Below are 21,123 nucleotides of genomic sequence, written 5' to 3'. Positions count from 1 at the left end.
AGTAGGAGCGGCATTAGGGTCCGTCGGGTGAATATGAATCGGCTTGGTTTCACCGGACGACTGAAATGCAGAATCAGTGGTAGGCTTCTTGGAGCGCAACAAATCACTCGGATCTGCGTTCTTCCGGTATTCTTGCATTTCGACTGTTGCCATTTGTGCATCAACGATTTTTGAGCCCTTCTGGAAGCACTCTTCTGCCTTCTGCCGATTGCCAGTGATAGTGATCACACCTCTGGGACCAGGCATTTTCAACTTGAGGTATACGTAACATGGTCGAGCCATGAAACGTGTATAGGCAGGCCTACCCAGAATGGTATGATAAGCACTCTGGAAATCCACTACTTCAAATGTCAACTTTTCTTTGCGGTAATTCTTGGAATCACCAAAAACCACATCAAGGGCGATCTGGCCGAGTGATTCAGCCTTCTTGCCAGGTATGACGCCATGGAAACTCATATTGCTATCACTGAGCTTGGACATCGGAATGCCCATTCCCTTCAAGGTCTCCGCATACAGGATATTTAGGCCACTACCACCATCCATCAGCACTTTAGTCAGTCGAGTGCCTTCAACAACTGGGTCGACCACCAGCGCTTGCCTCCCAGGGGTGGCTATACGTGCTGGGTGGTCAGACTGGTCGAATGTGATGGCAATCTGGGACCACTTCAGATAACTTGGTGTTACCGGAGCAACCATGTTCACCTCTCTGTTTATAACTTTCAGTTGACTTTTGCTTTCAACATCAGCAAAAATCATCAGAGTGGAATTGACGTTGGGAAAATCATCATCGTCTTCTTCCTTATCCTCACCCTTGTCCGACTCCTTTTCCTTCTCCTTGGGCTGTTTCTCTCGGAATTGCTGGATCGGGAGCCGACACTGTCGAGTGGTGTGTTTAGGGTAAACCAGATTACCCTCTTCACCTTCCTTGATGTGAATGTGACCGGGTAAATCCAACACATCACTTCCATCTTGATCTTGCACTTTCTTGGGGTTCTAGGGTCCTTTGGGCTTCCCCTTGAACTTTCCTTGAGCCACCACTAAAGCTTCACCAGGAGCAGCTGGTTCGGCCTTGCGCTTCTGCTTCCGATTGGAATTCCCTCCTCCGGTTTCCTGGGCGACTGTTTTATGTTTGCCGTTCCGGAGTCGGTCTTCCTCTTCACCATTAGCATATTTGGTGGCGATCTCCATCATCTGGGACAGAGACATATCTCCTATCCGACCGAATTTCGAATTCAACTCTCGATACTAAACACCCTCCTTGAAGGCACAAACTGCTTGGTGATCAGACACATTCTCCACTGTATGATGCAATGTGATCCATCTCTGGATGTAATCTCTCAAGGTCTCATTCGGTTTCTGCACGCAGGACTGCAATTCTGTTAACCCTGCTGGCCGTTTGCAATTACCCTCAAAGGTTCTGACAAACGCTCGGGCGAGTTCTTCCCAACTGTATATGCTGCCAGGTGCCAACTGATTCAACCACGCTCTGGCTGAGCCTTCCAACATAAGAGGAAGGTGTTTCATGGCCACTTCATCATTGCCGCCACCGATCTGCACAGCCACTCGGTAGTCCTCAAGCCAAGTGTCAGGCTTGGACTCACCAGTCAACTTGCCGACTCCAGTCGCCAACCTGAAGTTGGGAGGAATCACCGCAGCTCTGATGTCTCTCCTAAAGCACTCTGGGCCCGAAACATGTACTCTGCTGCCAGTCGTGTGATCTCTGTCATGACCATCTCTGTGTGCTCTGTTTTTGTCGACCAGACCTTGAACAAGAATAGATCTCGCATCAAAGCCCGGCTCCCTGGGGTTGACTGGAATTCTTCGCCCGCCACTGTGAGGGCGTCTGTCATCGTGCTGCCGAGGCACATATGGCCCACTCTTCGGGGGAGCTGTGGGCACTTGACGACGGTCATCGTGGTCGAGTCGGCGATCATATTGCTCACGGTTTCTGTACTGATCTCGCCGGTCTCCACGTCCCTCACACCGCGGGGGCGATCTTGGGTTGTGAGCCGACTGAACTGTGTCTGCCACCACAGACCTACTATGAATTCTATTCCATGACTGTGATAATGCTGTGTTCTGCTCTCCTGCAGCCCGGAGTAAAGCCTGGATCTGCATCAAACCTCTGCCAGCTTCCGACTGGGAAGGCTGAACCGGCTCTGCTATTCGGGCTGCAGCTGTGAGATTTTGAATCGGAGTTCGGTATACCTGAGTTGGAGGCGTAAAAAGTTGTCGTCGACTGGACTCGGGAATCCGCTGCCAAGCACGCTCGTCGAGTGCGTGCTGGAGGTTCTCCAGTCGAGTGCGCTTAGCCAAGTTGGCCAGGCGCGCCTCCTCCAAGGCACGGGCCTCGGGGGTTTCTCCAACGATAGGACAGTGAAGTACATCCATGTTACGGCGGTGAAGCTCTTCCCTCTGCTGCGAAGAGAGGGGCTCGGGGCGGTACTCCTCGTGGACGCGCGACGGATCGCCGCTGCCATCGCCACCGTCGTTGCGGGGGAAGCCAGGAGGACTGCGCGGTCCGTTGACCATCAGGACTTCCACCGCGGGATCGCTGCTGTCGCACTCGGATGCAGCCTCGACGGAGCCAGTCGAACAGGCTGTAAAGAGTTTCGTCAGGCTCGATTGCCGCGACATGCGGGGTGGCCGATTGGCGGGCCACCGCATGCCTCACCCACCGCTGGAGCCATGACCAACCGGAACGCTTGCGCCGGCGAACAGCAGGGAGCGAGGACGCCACAGGAGCCGACCGATACTGAGTCGACGGCTGCCGAAGAAGGACGTCGCGGACGCACGCGCAAAAGTGCGTTGTCCCGCGGACGGGAAGCGCCTCGACGTCGAGTGGAGCCTCTTGGAGCCAAGCGGAGTCGTCGGCGACGAACACGAGCGCGCCGAGACGGATCTCGCGGCCCTCGGCCAATCCTCCGCCGGAAACCATGATGACGGGGATCAGAAAAATTGCAACTTCTCCAACAAGTCGCTAAGACACCTGCCCCACGGTGGGCGCCAACTTTCGTGGATCTAAGACTGACAGTAGAATGGGGGGTAGGTATGAGGAGGCAAGATCCTAGCTATGGCGAAGTTGTACACGCGAGTTTTACGAGTTCAGGCCCTTCGCGGAGGAAGTAACAGCCCTACGTCTCGGAGCCCGGAGGTGGTCGACTGGATTATGCGCGTGTGAGTTACAGGGGGTGCGAACCCTTGTCCCAGAGGAGGGGGTGGCTTATATAGAGTGCGCCAGGACCCCAGCTCCCCTCCGTTACACAGGGTTCAATGTTCATAAAGAGTAAGCGTTACAGGTAACGTCTGCAATAAAGTGTTATAAATGGTAATTAAGTCTATGAGTAAACACCCGACCGTTGCTGCGTAGAGTGACTTTAGATCTTCTGTATGTCGAGTGGTTTCTATGACGGTCGAGTGATATTGATTCTTGCGAGTGGAATGTCTCTGGACGAGTGGATGATGGTACCCTTCGAATGCTTCTGTCTTTAGGGTGATGCCCTTGAGCAGGGTGTCTAGGTCAGGCCTATGACCCCACCCTAGGTACATGGCTTCATCAGCCGCCGCGGCCCAGTCGACGTGCCGGCGAAGAAGGACGCCCGCCGCATGTCGTGCTCATCCCGGAACCAAGTGTCCCACAGGGGCGAGTCGGGGGTGTACCTCTTGTCGTAGTAGAGGTCCTCCGGGAGGAGGCGGCGGCGGCGCTCGATCTCCTGGCAGCGCGCACGGCCGCTCAGCGGGACCGGCGGGATCGGCACGCGGTCGGCCGACAAGTGCCAGTTGTTGGGGAGATGGACGTCGCTCCAGGGTAGTGCCCTCGTCTCCCCATAGCGGCGGCTTACGGCCACCTCGATGTAGTGCCGGTCGCGGGGGCCGGCTGCCGTGGGCGCGATGGAGAACGCGGGCGGCGCGGGGGCCCTACGTGGTGATGATGCGGGCTCCTCCTTCTTCACGGAGCCACGGCGACGCCCCAACGAGGAGCCAGCCTCGCGGTCGTGCTTCCCCTTCTAGCCGTAGTCCCATAGGCCCATGGCTGCGAGGTGGCCGGCCGGCGAGTTTGAGGCGAGGCTAGGGTTTGGGGTTGTCGGGTTTCGAGGAGGCCGTGGGGTGGAGTGGGGGAGTGTGGACGACGACCGGTCCACGGGTTCCCATTTAAGAAGAATCTCGACCATTCGCCTGGGCAGATGACAGGCGGGGCCGCCCACGCGTGCGCATTGATGTGGGCGGGTGGGAGGTAGGTGGCCGCCTGCCACGCGGCCCCGGCACGGACGAGGCGCGCGTCCATTTGGTGTCCGCCGCGACCTAAACCCGGAGCATGTGTGCGCTTGAAATGGGTCGGCCCAGACACAAAACGGACCAGATGGGTCCGGGCCGTCGCGCGCTGGGCTGACCGGATTGTTTTGTTTACCCCAAACAGACGGGATCGCGCGGTGGAGTTGGCATAAGTGACGAGACTTTGTCGAACGGGTTTGCCGCCATGCGCGCGCTGCAGCTAAAACAGCGTACCACCTCGCAACGCCAACGACTTGGGACGTTGCAGCACGCACAAGCCTCCCCTCGCCTCCCTGGCCACATGTCCACGCCACGCGGGCTGACGGCAGATTAATGAAACAACCAATTGATCAACAATGTCATTGTCATGTGCACTATATATATACAGTACTAGTATATTTGTCAATAAACTCGATGCTTCACCAACACACTGAAGCAACAGCTAGCTCGGTCGACTGATCACTCGCGCGTGTGTTACCAACACGAGAACAACACCGCGGGAATGCCGCATGCATGCAGCGTGTACATTTCAATGCACCTACATCTAGCGCTACAAATAGATAATAGTCTAAGGACTTTCCCCGTCTCAAAATAAATGTTACTAAATCAGCGACATTTATTTTGAGATAAAGAAAGTACTACGCAATTCTTCTGAGCCGGATAATGTTATAGGCAATGGGCAATGGCTATAGTACATACGGCCTGCTTGGTGCCCAGCTATACTGGTACGTTAGGGTAGTTCGTACGTACTGGAACTTGGGAGCCATGTACAATGGTAGATACATAGGCTCATCGATATGCACGGACCAGTCGTAGTTTCCCGTTTCTTTCCTCTATTTTCCTGGGTATTTTGTGGGTTTTCTTTTTTTTTCATTTCTCTATTTTTCCTTCTTTTGTTCAATTTAGCTACTTTTCAGTCAGCTGAATTTTTCAGTTTCGGTCAGTCGAATTCTTGTCCGTTGGATGGTGCTCTGTGATGCGTGTTTTTTTTTCTTCTAGTTTTGCATCTGCCATCGAGTTGGGCCAAGTCACACCGACTGACCCGTTGTTTGGGTCAGTCCAATCGGCTTTCTGGGCTTCCTCTCCTCGCGGGGGTCCGTTCTCTTGTGCGCGCCCGTTAAGGGCCCCGGCCCGTGCGGTGGGATGCCGACCGTCGGCGCTCTTCTCGTATTATCGCCCCGCTGCTCGTTATCTGTCAGTCACTTGCCTTGTGGTTGCTTCAGCCGCTCTTCCTCTCTGTCTTCTCCTCTCCCTTGCCTCCTCTAGGATTCGTGAAGCTTCTCCTCTTCCTCTCCCCCGTGGTCTGCTTGTTCTGAGTTTAATTCTCCCTCTGCTTTTGTTGGATCTGCTTGATGTGCTGATGTTTCTTAATCTGATTTTATACCTAGGTGCTTTACTCATGCTCTTTTTGTTTGCCGGTTTTGCAAATCCGGGCTCTCTTGGCAGAGGGATTCGCTTTGCTGGATCTCATCAGTTGTTTCAGGTAATTGTCTTTTGTTTGACTCTTGTTATTGTACTGCTTTCGTTGGTAGATAGATTTGTCCTCTAGGGTTCGTGAAGTTTGTGGTCAGATCTGCTTGCTGTTCTTTTACACTTCTTCTGCTTCTGTTTCTTGCTAGTTAGAGTAGTCTTCTAGGCTTCTTTTTTTATCATGGTTTACCTAGGGTTCCTGATTTTTTCAGATCTGATTTCTTGAAATCGTGCTTGTGTTATTTGGGATTAGTTTATGATGCTTCTGGTATGTCTTTTTGTAGTGTTCAGATTTGTTCCAATATTTTGTTCTCATTAGGGTTATCATGATAATTCCTTTAGTTGTTGTGCAAGTAGCATCGGTAGGATTGTTAGATGTGTAGTGTTTTTGGTTTTAGGCTTTGAAGAGATTATGTTAACTAGGTCTTGTATGTACTTAAAGATCCAATCTTTTTTTTATTGTCATTCTCAATAGATTTTAGGTAGTGTGCTTCTAGCTTATCCTTGATTTTCTTCAGATTTTTATGTGTTTAGGTTTGGTAGTTACTTTGTAGGTTTTAGGTTTTGGTAGTCTGTTTCTAGGTTCGAGCAAATGTTATTTTTTTCAGTGTGTGTATGGTTAGTATCTAGTCAAATTTGATGTTTTTTTATGTAGGTATGGTTTGCCCTGTTTGCCGTTGTCCGGGCGATCCGTGCTTACCAGTTATGGAAGCTCATGAAGTCCCAGAGGTTTGTAGTTGATGATGCTTGCTTCAGGAGGATGGTGAGTTTGTATTAATGTTCTTCAAATATATGTACTTTCTATGGGGTGAAATGTTTTGTGCATGCTATTCAAGGATTTCTTGTATGAAACTTCTTTTCTGTTGTAGACTGTGTGCAAGATTTAGTATGATTCACCTTTGAGTTTAATTATAGGTATTGTGTATCCCATGTAGTTTAAATCTTATTTAACCAAGGCTTTTTTGTATGAATCTTTCCTATTTGTTTAGTGTTTGCATGTTTGGTATCACGAATCAATGTGGGTTCAATTAACCAATATATGTAGTTCTGTTTGCTGTAGTTATAATTTGTTGATTGAGTTATCTATCTTGTAATCCTTGTTTGTTAAATCAATATATCTACCCTTTTTTACAAGGTTAATATTAGTCTTTGCTGTTGAAAAATGTGTGCAAGTTTAACATGATGAATGTGCAATTTTAGTATTTTAGCATGCAAGTTTATACAGGGTATCACTAAGGGTTTTATGAAAATTGCAGTTAACCTCAAACTAGGTTATCATTTTGTACACATTTAACTTTACATGTTTCCATTTTTCATATTATCATTTTTTTCAAGGGTTTTATGAATTTTTTTGCTCTGATAAAGTGTGTGCAAGTCTAGTATGATGAAGATGCAAGTTAAATTTTTTTTAAAAAAAATTGGGTTTTCTGGATTAGTTTTGTTGTTGTAGTTATATTTTTTGTGAATTGAGTTTTGCTACCTGCATGTATCTACCTCCATTAATCTACCTCCAGTAATCCATGTAGGTTAAATCCAGCAACCCCTAAATTATGATATCAACAAGGTTAATATCAGTCTTGCTGTTGTAAAAGGTGTGCAAGTTTACTGTGATGAGCATGCAAGTTTAGTATTGGATTCTATATGAATTTTTGCTCTTATAAAGTATGTGCAAGTCTATTATAAATGTAGCTCCGCTAATGCCCTACAGGTCGTGCGTTCGAAACATCTAGATCACTTTTTGCTATATTTGGAAACAATAAATAAACTGGCAGATAAATTGAACAGACAACCTCTCCAGGAAAAACACGTGGAACAACTCGTAGGCTCAGACCATTTTGACCACTACCTTTGGAGCCAGTAAATAAACACGTAGAGAAACCGGGGCCATTATAATTGTGAAAACAAAAATGTAGGAAAATGAAACATGTGACCTCTACAAGAAATGGGACTGAACTACAATGCACCTTGGCTCAGTGAGTGGGTGCTCCGGTATATTTTGCTGGGTAAACACATCTGTCGTCGGGGATCGTGAATCGTGATTATAGGATGGTACCGTCAGTAACCAAGACCCCAGAATCAACAATCAACCATGGCATGTACGATTAACAATCGAATCAATAAAACATTTACAACGGGAATAATTCAGCTCCATCAACACACAATTAAATAGATTTATCAACCAACTTGATCGGGTTCATCCCACCCAATCACTAACCTTTATGATGGCAATCAAGTAACTATGTACAAACTACAGATGACTCCTAGTAGTTTGATATCACATTCTAAGATTAATCAGAACTCCCTCCGCTCACAGGCCATCATTATGCCTTGCACGCATCAACAAACACACTACGTTCCTCCTCGAATCACCACGGCCTAATGAACTCAATCCTTAATCGAAAGTTAATGAAGCAACTAATCAATCGAAGAGCTAGCATCAACCAAATAACCATCAATAGCTACGAGCAAACTGAGACGCTCCAATCCAGCGAATAGATGGATGGATTCAATCAGATCTTCCACATGTCCGAGTAGTCCATGAGAGGCTCGCCCCGGAACAGCTCCTCCAGATCGAGGTACGACCGCGACGACGGCATCAGGAACGAGGTGTCCGCGCCGGCCAGCGCCGCCGTGTCCAAGCCCAGCGAAGGGCTCAGCAGCGCCGACGAAGACGCTACCTCCGCCTTTGGCCTGCAGTACCTGCGGATCGCGGCCTGCTGGTCCCCCATAGCCTGGTAGGGTGAGTACCCGTCGCCGCCAAGATAGCCGTTGGCCGTCGCCGGCATGAAGTAGTCTGGGCTCAGCATCTGCTGCTGCTGCTGCGGTGACGGCTCCGTCTTTACGGTCAGATGCTCCGTGTCCGGTTCAAGCGGCAGGGCGGCACTGGAGGTGGAGCTCGAAGCGCCAGCGAAGTCGTCGGCGCCAGACGGTGAGTCCATGAGCATCGGCAGGTCAGCGTTGTCAAGCAGGCTGGCGTTGTCGAGCAGGTCGGCGTTGTTGAGCAAGTCATCATTGTTGAGCAAGTCATGGAGGAAGGCGAGAGGGTCCTCCATGCCCCCGCCGGCCGCCGGCGCCATCTGCAGAGCATTCCTCGCCGCCAAGTCTTTGTTGATCACCCGGCAAACAGCCCAATCGTCCTGCACGCACGCAAAAGGCAGGTTGAGAAAACTACACGAGAAGAATAAGAAACAAGAAGCAAATCGCGAGCGCGACATGTGAGCGCGTGGTCCAGGCCAGCAGCATCTCCGGATGCTCCGGCGGTTCGACCGATCGACACGGAGACGGGGACAATCGAATCTTGCCAGCCGTACCTTGGCGGTGCGGGGAAGGCGATGGGGCAGCTCGCCCTCGAGGCGGTACTCGTGCATCACCCACGGCGTCTTCCCGCCGCTGGGGGCGCGGCCGGTGTAGAAGACGAGCGTCTTCTTCATGCCGACGAGGACGGCGTCCCGGCCCTTGCCGCGGAAGATCTCCTTGTCCTTCCCCGTCGCCTTCCAGTACCCCTTCTCCGTCGCGCGGTTGGTGCGCGTCCCCGTCGGGTACTTCCGGCCCTTGTGCACGAAAAAGAACCACTCCTTCTCGCCCATCTTCGCCTTCCCTGCAAAACGATCCGCCGGCCATGAGCGCGCTGCAAATCGAATCAAACGAACGCTCCTGTCAAGGAGGGAGTAGTAGTACTCACCGGGGAGATCCCACGGCTCGGTCTTGTTGAGGTCGACGTCGGCGATCACTTGGCAGGAAAAGGATTCGCGGAGGACCTTGCGGGTGAGGTAGTGGGTGACCACCTCCTCGTCGGTGGGGTGGAACCGGAAGCCCGGTGGAAGCGCCAGCTGCGGCTCCCCCACCTCCAGATCCATCACCGCCGTCACGTCCGACATCGCGGCGGCACCCTCTCGAGGATTTACTGGCTTGCCTTGCTACGCTGTGGAAGAACCTGATGGAACGAGAGCTGAGGAGGAGGAAGAGCTAGATCGAGATGTTAGAGGTGCTTTTGGCTGAATCGTTTGGGGTTTGGAAGAGCGGGCGGGGTGGGCTTTTATAGCGTCAGGATGGCTGCTAATTGCTTCGTAGTAATTCCAAGGCAGTAAATTAATGCTGCTACCAAGCGGCTAAGCATGTCCTAGTGAGTGGCTCATGATAACATCCTGGATAACTACTGCAAACATCAAGTGTTAATAGGTTGCTACATATCCCGCAAAAAATTAAAAAAATAAGTTGCTAAAAATGATTTTTTTTAAATCGCGGATGAAACCGACGCAATTCACGGCACTATCTCCGTTTGGAAACTGCCCCGCAATTTCAGTGCTATTGTGAATCGCGGGAGAAAACGCAGAAATCGTCAGAGATGGAGCATTTCCTGCCACGAAATTCTTTCTTCCGCGATTTTAATCCTTGGTTGCTAATGACACTACTTCTGGATAAGCACTGTGTAATCACCAAGTGTTAACCTGCTAATGATAAGTGCTAATTCTATTTGACACACACACATACACAGAGTTTGTTGTCAATGATTATGTACACACCGTTAGGTGGTTAGTAGTGCACACATCGGTTTCCCTGCTGTTTGTGTGTGACCGAGAAAAAGAGCGGCTGATAATTCGTCCCAGAATTCCACTTGTACAGTCGCCATGAAAGATACCAGTAACAACGAGCGTTAACGTCTAGCTGTTTCTAGCGAGGCCGTCCATAGGCTGCCACACAAAATTCAGAAAAACGGCCGACGAGTTCGGGAGTGAAAGCATACCGCTCTGTGTTGTCGAATCGAGGGTTAAATCCGTAGTGTCAAGATCCTTTTCTCACTAACCGGACACGTACTGGTACTGAACAACGCACAAAATGGCACGTGAAATGTGCTATTTTTATGCAGTGCCTAATCAGGCCTAGCAATTCAATTCAGGGAGCTTAACGACGACGCGAATTTCTAACGGAGACGGTAGGTAGAAGACTAGTATAGTAAAATACAAACTGGTTTGAATTTGTCCAGGGGAAGAAATCCAAAATATTTGACGGTGCAGAACAGTATGTACCACCATATATTCCACTTGCATTGTGCTCAGAGAAAATGTGTTGAGAAACTGCAGCCGTTTTCTCTTTGCGAGTAGTCTGCATGCCGTCTTACGGTTCTCCGGAGTTTACCTTATAGAAAGGTTTGCCATTGATATAAGTTTATACATAATAAGTCTCTCTTCTTCTAATTCCTTTTTTTTCTCTTCATCTAATTGAAAAATACTCCCTCCATCTTACACTAGCTTGAAAAACGATCTTATATTGTGGGACCGGGAGTAGTAGTTCTGTCTGTTACTCAGGGAAAAAAATGCAACCAAATACTTAGCCACTAAGCACTAGTATGTTATCAACGATCTTAATCTTGACGCCTATAGTGCTTGGATCGGCCAGGATATACACTTATTTATGTACTTTTTTTTTGCGGACACTTATTTATGTACGCAAAGACTAAATCTTGAGTGCATTAAATGCACTTGGAATTAACATTCCTATCTCGTATAATCAATTTGATTGTGTAGTGGGCGCTACGGAAAAATCCGGCCATGACGCTGCGGAGGCGCGAAATGTTTATGTCACGCGTATGCTGCCGTGGTTTGTCCAATCACAAGCCACAGGAGTATCCGGGAAAAATACATGTGTGATTAAATCAGCAAATCATGCCATATCTGTAAACTAGATACAGTTGCAACCTATCCAGTTTCCTGGATATTTCTTCGCCTGTCCATGCCCTAGATGCTGCCTTTTCTGGAGCTGAACTATTATCCCATATGTGTAATGCATCCTAGTCCTAGATTGTTAGTACGAAATAGAAAACATCATCTGAATTTTATATGTGGTAATTAGCTAGCGTCGAAAAATTCAGCAGTTCATTGACACAAAACCTTGCGTTTTCACGCACACCGCAATTCACAAACCTGTGGGTTCGGAACAATACAGAAGAAGATAATGCCATACATGTATGCAATCAACAACTGATGATCAGTAATTAGCAACCTCTTTGCGGCTAACACTTCCATAATTGCTCGTGGGTTCGGTGCTAGAAGCTGCACGACGAGGAATCTCCATCCACAAATATACGGTGTGGTGTTTGGTGGACCTGATCATCGGTCAGACTCAGAGTCCCTGTCGCCGGCCACATTGTCAGTTTCCGGCGACATTACGGCGTTTGATTCCTTATCCTGGCCGTTTTTGTTCCAAGTGTTGAGAAAGAAAGGCTTTGGGGAGACGTGGATCAGGTGGGTGGCCATTCTGCTTCAGACAGCTAGCACTAAGGTGGTGGTGAACGGATGTCCGGGACAGATCTTTGTTCACGCTTGCGGCCTTCGCCAAGGGGACCCAGTTTCACCACTACTTTTTGTCATCGCGATGGAAGCCCTAACGGTGACGTTCAGGAAAGGCGCTGAGGAAGGTGTGGTCAGCAACCTCACTGGGATCTCCCCGACTCAAAGGTTATCAATCTACGCGGATGACATTGCGTTGTTCATCAAGCCAACGGAGATGGACTTGATTTTTGTCAAGCAAGCGCTAGCAAGCTTTGGACATGCATCAGGTTTGGAGGTGAACTATAGGAAATCTAAGGCGATTTTGATTCGGGGCTCGGAGGACGACCAACGCAGAGTTGCCACGCATCTGCAATGTGACTTTGGGCAGTTCCCTTGCAAGTATTTGGGCATTCCCTTGGCGATCCATCAACTGTCCAGAGCGGATTGGCAGCCTCTCGTCGATCAAGTGAGGAGTTTCTTCCCATCCTGGCAACGAGGTCTTATTCAACGGCCAGGGCGTCTTGTTCTCATCAAATCAGTGGTGGCGGCGAGACCCATCCATCAACTAATGGTGCTTAATGCTCCTGATTGGGTGTTTGAGGAGATTAACGCCTGGAAGCGGTCGTTCTTTTGGGCTGGGAAGGACAAGGTTAACGGCGGGCAATGCCTTGTGGCGTGGAACACCATATGTCGGCCAACAAGGTTTGGAGGCCTCGGTGTTAAGAATCTGAAGCTGCAAGCTATGGCACTCTGGGTGAGATGGGAATGGTTGAGGCGAACGGACTTGGATAGACCCTGGCAAGGCATACCGTTCTTGGTCGATGAAGAAGCGAGGCAGCTCTACAACCAACTCGTGCAAATCACGGTGGGTGCTGGCAACAGAGTACTCTTTTGGAAGGATCGATGGATGAACGGCTTGGCGGTTGTAGACATTGCGCCGGCCATCTTGCCTTTGGTTCCCACCAGAGTGCAAAACAAGCGAACAGTCGGTCAGGCCATGGTGGATAGCACGTGGGAGATGGATATCAATGGAGAGCCACCTTTCATGGCCCTTATACAGCTCATGCATCTCAGAGTGGCTACTATGGATGCTTATCATGACCCTCAAGCGCCGGATACATTTACATGGCCTTGGGACGCTTCGGGGCAGTACACAGCTCGGTCCGTATATCGGGATCTGCATCTTGGGCTTGCGACCTCTTCAACGTATGAGTGTATTTGGAGGAGTGGGGCGATCCTCAAATGCAAAAATCTTTGCATGGCTAGCGGTGCAATATAGACTTTGGACCTCGGATCGGCGAGCTAGGCACGGCCTGCAGGATAGTACGACTGCTTGCTACACATGCTTATAAGAAGAAGACACGGTCGATCACATACTTCTCCATTGCCCCTACGCTCGGGAGGTGTGGCATCTATGCTTCACACAAATCAGTGTCACCGTGAGGCAACCGCAACCTGGTGATTCACTTGAGGCATGGTGGCTTCAAGTGAGGAGTGCAATTGTGACAAGGGATAGAAGAGGTTTTGACACTATTGTCATATTCGTCGCTTGGTCATTATGGAAACAAAGAAATGCCGGAGTCTTTGGGCGGCTGGAGCAACAGAGGAGGCCGAGACAATTGGTGCATCAAATCTTCGACGAGCTTAGAGAATGGGACGAGGCCGGAGTCGGAAGAATACACCGTTTTGTGAGAAGTTAGATCTTCTTTTTCCTTTAGGTGTTGAGTGGGTTCTGCTAGCATGATGTTCGCATCTATGCCTAGCCTCTTGTAATTATGTTTGCTCTCTTCTATAAAAATATGGTACGCCATTGGCGTACTCTCGAAAAAAAAATTACTCGACAGCAACGCTGTACCTTCCTCAGAGATCACGGATATGGATTGAAATGAAAGCTTCGTTGGCATTAATAAACTCTCACAACGTGACATATAAAATCCCACAACATATGAGAGGAAGAGAGAGATTCTCTGGAGATGTTTTACTCCAAAGCCGGCCAATTTTAAACGTGATTTTTATATTGCTGTGGTCTGCCACGATCACAGGATCGATCCATTTGCTTGGTCCCAAAGGGCAGAAACAAAATGCAAATGCATGGCAGATGAAAAACCCAAGCATCTCTCAGTCTATCCTTTGTTGATTCTATTTTTCTTTTCGTGGCCAAAAATACTGGTAATTTGCCTCCCTCTTTTGCTCTTTTTGACCTGGCGCGGGCATATTGCTATTTGTGCGTGAAGGGTGCAATCCACTGCCAAGAGACGGTTATTATGTTCGCTAGTGCTAGCATAGTAGTAGTATGCGCTACTGCTGGTATCCCGTAGGATATATTTTTTGCTAGTGGCCTACGAAAAGCTTTTTTTAGTTGATAGCTCCTAGAAAGATTTCGGTGACTTGATCCACCCTGTAGAAAGTAGCAACGGCTACGTGGGTCCCGTCCCGGTCTTCGTTTTGGACGGTGAGTGACGAGGCACCGCCGTCACCCGGCCCCGGGTCCAGCTCAAGGCTGTGTGCCGCAGCGACGTTTGTGACGGGATTGACGCGGCTTCCAGCTCACTCCAACGTGCTGCTGTTTCAGTGCCACCATCTCCTTGGCAGGATGCCCCGGCTGTGATCGGATAAGAGAACGTTTATATAACCTAATCAAGGCAAGGAAAGATGTTAAACAAAAGGATATGGAAATTCGATAAGTAGAAAGATTTCCGTCTACCAATCATATTGGAGAAGCGATTTTGATCCCAAGATCTTTATAGAGGGCTTGAATTTCAGGGCATTGACGGACAGTTTCACCGAGGAGGTAGACAATGCCGTCAACTGAAAGCCGGGAGACAAGGCACCCAGTCCAAACGGCTTTACCAGCGCCTTTTTCCAAAAAAAAGAATATCCGGATAAATGGGGTGTTATGGAAGCAATTTACCTATTCTTACGTTAAGGAAAATGGCGTCAACCGAAAGCCGGGAGACAAGGCACCCGGTCTGGACGGCTTTACCAACGTCTTTCTTCCAAAAAACAAATCCGAGTAAACTAGACGTTATGGAAGCCATTTACCTATTCTAGAATCTCCATGATTATCCAATTTTAAAGTGTGTTAACTCCGCAAATATTGTACCCTTACCTAAGAAAGCGGAGGTGGAAATCTAACATTGAGTATAGGCCTACTAGTCTAATTCACTCCATCACGGTTGCCATTCGACTCATGCTACATATGAACAAGGTCATTTCTAATGCTCAAAGCGCGTTCATCAAGAAAGGGAAACATTCAGACTTTATGTATATCAGAAACCTTGCATGAAGGCTCCTAAGAAATGAAGTGCCCTCACTCCGCCGAGGGACCTTCTTCTCCACCTCCGGACTCCACCCAAGGGGCAAAGGTGGCGGCTTAGGCGATGCAGGGCAAAAAACATCCCCAAAGGACATCGGCCGTGTAAACTTGTTCTTCCGAGGGCGCGAATCCAAGGGCGCCCAGAAACAATCTTCCCGATGCAAAACTTCTCCTGATTTTTTTAGCCTGATAAAATTTATTTTCCTGAAAATATAAAAACATGCAGAAAATGATAACTGACACTACATACTGAATTAATAGGTTAGTCCAGAAAAATAATTAAAAATGGTGTCAAAACTATGCCAAAATGATATAAACATGTCATGAAAAAATTAAAAATTGTAGATATGTTTGAGACCTATCTGGTGCCTCAGCGTCAGCAGAACACCTAAAGCCCTAATTTAACCATATAGGATGTTTTGCGTCAATGAAACCCCTCAAACCGTAGTTTAAGCAACTAGGGTGCCTCGGCATCGACGGAACACCTAAAACACTAATTTAACCATCTAGGGTGTCTCGGCGTTGATGAAAGACCTAAAACTAATGCATCCAACAACAACATCATATTTAAATTACAAGAAGGTTCACACACTCAAACTAACTTAGTTCACATAAGCATATCAAATGACCATATTTCAAACTAACTTAGTTCAAATATTTTAGGAAGGTTCACATACTCCAACTAAACATAGTTTAGAACTTTCATCACACACCATACTTCACATACTCAACCTAACAAGCCATAGTTCAAAGTTTTAGACTAAAGATTTGTTCAAAACATACATAATGACCAAGATAATCGGATTATATCTTATTCTCCATCACAAATGGCCTTAGTTCCCTTGAGCTTGGTATTGTTCTTTTGACTCGCTTTTATGAGGTCGACAATGTAAAACTCCAAGTTCCTCCTCTAAGTGTTGAGCTTGTCCTTATCTTTCAGATGTGTGAACTTCAAATTCCTAACAACACTGGCTTGAGCAACCTGGATGTGCTTCAACATGCCAACTCCTTCCTTCAATTTAGTGTTCTCAACCTCCATTGCACCAAGCTCTTGCTTCAAATTGCCCATGTTATTGCCAAAACAAAGATCTTCTCTCTTCATTGTCCCTCCAACTCTATTAATAGTTGTATTCTGGAGCACTCTTCTCCTGGGACATCCACAAACCAACTTGGCATAGTTGTCCTCTATTTTCATTTTCTCCTTCATACGTCTCCGTCGTATCTACTTTTTCTAATGCTTTCACTCTTGTTTTGGACCCTAATTTACATGATTTAATGAAACTAACCCGGACTAACGCTGTTTTCAGCAGAACTACCATGGTGTTGTTTTTGTGCAGAAATAAAAGTTCTCTGAATGGAACGAAACTTTTTGGAATTTTTTTACGGCATAAAAGATAAATACTGGAGCCAAGAACCACCGGACGGGGGCCCCTGGGTGAGCACAACCCACCAGGGCGCGCCCCCTCCTAGCGCGCCCAGGTGGGTTGTGCGCACCTGGTGGCCCTGCTGGCCCTATCTCCAATGCTATAAAATCCTATTTTCGGAGAAAAAATCAGAGAGGAAGAATTATCATGTTTCACGAGACGGAGCCGCCGCCTCCTCCTATTCTTCATCGGGAGGCCAGATCTGGAGTCCGTTTGGGGCTTCGGAGAGGGGGATCTTCGACCTTCGTCATCATCAACCCTTCTCCATCGCCAATTACATGATGCTCCCCACCGGGAGTGAGTAATTCCTTCGTAGGCTCGTTGGTCGGTGAGGGAGTTGGATGAGATTCATCATGTAATCGAGTTAGTTTTGTTAGGGCTTGATCCCTAGTACCATTATGTTCTGAGATTGATGTTGCTATTCCTTTGCCTTGCTTAATGCTTGTCACTTTGGGCTCGGGTGCCATGATTTCAGATCTGAACCGTTTATGTTATCACCATTATATCTATGTTCTAGATCTGATCTTGCAAGTTATAGTCACCTATTACGTGTTATGATCCGCAAACCCCGGAGTGACAGTATTCGGGATACTTTACGGTGATGACCCTAGTTTGAGGAGTTCATGTATTCATTATGTGCTAATGCTTTGTTCCGGTTCTCTATTAAAAGGAGGCCTTAATATCCCTTAGTTTCCTTATGGACCCCGCTGCCACGGGAGGGCAGGATAAAAGATTCGATGCAAGATCTTTCCATAAGCACATATGACTATTTACGGAATACATGCCTACATTATATTTATGAACTAGATCTAGTGCCGTATCGCCCTAGGTCATGACTGTTATATGATGAATATCATCCAATGAATTCACCGATCCAATGCCTACGAGTTTTTCACATATTGTTCTTGCTAAGTTACTATTGCTATTACTGTTGTAAAATCACTCCTATCATTGTTACCATTACCGCTACTGTTACTACTGCTATTAAAACTATCATATTACTTGGCCACTGATCACTTTGTTGCAGATAATTAATCTCCAGGTGTGGTTGAATTGACAACTCAGCTGCTAATACTTGCAAATATTCATTGGCTCCCCTTGTGTTGAATCTATAAATTTGCGTTGAACACTCTACCCTCGAAAACTTTTGCGATCCCCTATACTTGTGGGTTGTCAAGACTTTTTTTTGGCACCGTTGTTGGGGAGCATAGCTATATTTGTTGAGTCACTTGGTATTATTATCAATCTATCATTATGAAGAATCTGAAGGATACCAAGACTAAGATTTTTTCCTCTAAGACGAGGGGAGGTAAGGAACTGCCATCTAGCTTTGTACTTGATTTGCCTTCTATTTTGAGTAAACTTGCAACACCACCACATGCTATTAATTCTAATATGTCACAAGTTATTGACGATGCTACTTCTATGAATGCTACTCATGATGATGCTATTACCTTGCTTGATGATGATGTGCCACTAGGTGAATTTCTTGATGAACAAATTGCTAGAGTTAGAGAGAAAGAAATTACTTAAACTGATGAAATGCCTGAAACTGAAAATCTTGAAACACCTATTAGACCTAGCTCTCCTAGATATGAATTGCTTAAGGTGCCTGAAGGTTATGTTATGGATGAGGAGACAGCTAGAGACTTTCTTGCTTGCAATGATAGAGATGATCTAAAGAAATTATTATGCAAACTGAAAGAAAAGTCTTTGAATTCTAGAATGAAATGTGATCCTAAGTTTGCTACTTCACCTATCTTTGTTGATGATAAGGATTATGAATTCTCTGTCGACCCAAAGTTGATTACTTTGGTTGAATCTGATCCTTTCCATGGTTATGAAACTGAAACTGTAGTGGCACACCTTACTAAGTTGAATGATATACCCACCCTATTTGCTCATGATGAGAAGATTCTCTACTATTATATTCTCAAATTATTTCCGTTGTCATTAAAGGGTGATGCTAAGATTTGGTATAACACTCTTGCTACTGGTTGTGTGCGTAGTCTCCAGGATATGATTTACTACTTCTCTGCAAAATATTTTCTTGCTCATAAGAAACAAGCTACCTTACAGGAAATATTTAACTTTGTGCAAATGGAAGAGGGGAGTCTCCCACAAGCTTGGGGGAGGCTTCTCCAATTGCTTAATGCTTTGCCTGATCACCCTCTTAAGAAAAATGAAATGCTGGGACTTCCTAGATAGTTGTGCTGGTTGTGTTTTCAGGGAACGAACTATTTAACAAGCTGAGGAATTATTGAATAATATATTGAAAAATTATGATGATTGGACTCTTCCTAAACCACCGCATAAACTCACTCCAAAGAAGAGGGGTATATTATATCTCAGTCCGAAAGATATGCTAGAGGCAAAGAAACCTATGAAGGAAAAAGGTATAAAAGGACAGGATGTTTAAATTTTACCTCCTATTGAGGAGATACATGGACTTGACACACCACCACCTAAGGTGGTAGAGGTAAATTCTTTAATGAAATATGGATGAAAGTGACAATCCTTATAATATGCATCCTAGTCAATGCCTTTATGAGTTTGACAACTACATTAGAAAACAAGATCACTTCAATGCCAATGTTATGAAACAATTGAAATATAATTTTGATATGATTGCTCGCTTGAGTGACTTGTTATGTAGAATCTCCAGTGATGTTTGAGGTGTAGGAAAACATGCCTCTATGGTTCAAACTCAACTAGAGCAAGTTGCTAAATCTAAAAGAGAATTGCTTGATGAAATGAATAGCAATATAAATGACTTTGTTGTTAGAGTAGCAACTAGAGGAGGTAAAATGACTCAGGAACCACTTTATCCTAAAAGAGATCCTGAATTACCACTAGTGCACCCATAGTCCGTCTAAAAAGAAGAAGAAAAATAAAAATGATACGACTTTGCATGCCTCTAGTGAACCTGAAATTGAAAGACCTCCTGATAATGATAATGATGTTTCTATCTCTGATGCTGAAACTCAATCTGGTAATGAACATTCACCTAGTGATAATGAAAAAGATAATGATAATGTTCATAAGATACTCAACCAGAATATGATAAACAACTGGATAATGATGTTGACATAGAACCAAGTGTTGATCTTGATAACCCACAACCCAAAAATAAGAGATATGATAAAAGAGACTTCGTTGCTAGAAAACATGGAAAAGAAAGAGAACCTTGGGTTCAAAAACCCATGCCCTTTCCACCTAAATCAACTAAGAAGAAAGATGATGAAGAATTTCAACCCTTTGCTGAAATGCTTAGGCCAGTCTTTTTGCGCACTCCCTTGACATATATTTTCAAGATGGCCATCATGCTGGAATGTCCATCATGCTTGCTAATTATTCTTTGAAGGATGGAGTACCAAAAAAACTTGGAGATCCGGGAATACCAACTATACCTTGCTCCATAAAAAGAAATTATGTCAAAACTACTTTGTGTGATTTAGGAGCCGATGTTAGTGTTATGCCTTTCTCCTTATATAAAAGACTTGATTTGAATAAACTCATACCTATTGAAATATCTTTGCAAATGGCTGATAAATCAACTGCCATACCCATCGGTATTTGTGAGGATGTGGCTGTCGTTGTTGCAAATGTTACTATCTTAACTGACTTTGTTATACTTGAGATGCCCGACGACGACAATATGTCGATTATCCTTGGTAGACCCTTCTTGAATACTGCAGGGGCTGTTATTGATTGCAATAAAAGCAAGGTCACTTTTCATATCAATGGCAATGAGCATATGGTGCAGTTTCCAAAGAAACAATTCCAAGTGAATGGTATTAATGTTATTGAAAAATCTCCAACACTCACTATTGGAAGTTTTCAACTACCTCTACCTATTGCCAAAAAGAAATACGAAATGCTTATTGTGGGGAATATGCATATCACCGTTGAGGTAACTTAGTGTTTTATGAAAGTTCTTCAGTTTCATGCCAATCGAAAGTGGTTGTTAATAAGACATGATCAACCTTATTAATGGCTCATTTTTGAGAAGTATGAAGGTCATGAATTTAGTAAGCGCACCCTTCTATTTCCAACATTTGTTTTATGTTTTTAATAGTTAAATAAAATAGAATGCCATGCTTTTTCTATTTTCAGAATTTCCCGTGCAAAAAACTAAAAAAATGACCCAAAAATAACAGTTCTCAAAATGCCCTGAAAATTTAATATGATTTTTTTCGAATATTTGAGAATTTTTTATGTAGGTAACATCAGTGGGGGTGCACCAGGTGGGCACAACCCACCTGAGCACGCCAGCAGCCCCAAGCGCGCCCTGGTGGGTTGTGGTCCCCACGTGGGCCCCCTCACTTATCTCTTTAGCCCATGTCATCACCTACCTCCAGAAAAAATCACC

General features: G+C 46.3%; 1 protein-coding gene across 1 annotated transcript; it reads right to left on the bottom strand.

The window, feature by feature from the left end:
• Window positions 1-7,839: 7,839 nt before the first annotated feature.
• Window positions 7,840-9,732, bottom strand: LOC123048671 (NAC domain-containing protein 92). Its single transcript, XM_044471720.1, has 3 exons — window positions 9,425-9,732; window positions 9,054-9,340; window positions 7,840-8,879 (listed from the first exon to the last, which is right to left on the bottom strand). Exons 1-3 carry the CDS (start codon window positions 9,618-9,620, stop codon window positions 8,253-8,255), a joined length of 1,110 nt encoding a protein of 369 aa, XP_044327655.1. The 5' UTR covers window positions 9,621-9,732; the 3' UTR covers window positions 7,840-8,252.
• Between the last annotated feature and the right edge of the window lie 11,391 nt (window positions 9,733-21,123).

This window comes from Triticum aestivum, chromosome 2D (assembly GCF_018294505.1).
Source record: "Triticum aestivum cultivar Chinese Spring chromosome 2D, IWGSC CS RefSeq v2.1, whole genome shotgun sequence".
NCBI lineage: Eukaryota > Viridiplantae > Streptophyta > Magnoliopsida > Poales > Poaceae > Triticum > Triticum aestivum.
This window is presented reverse-complemented; position numbering and strand designations above follow the sequence as displayed.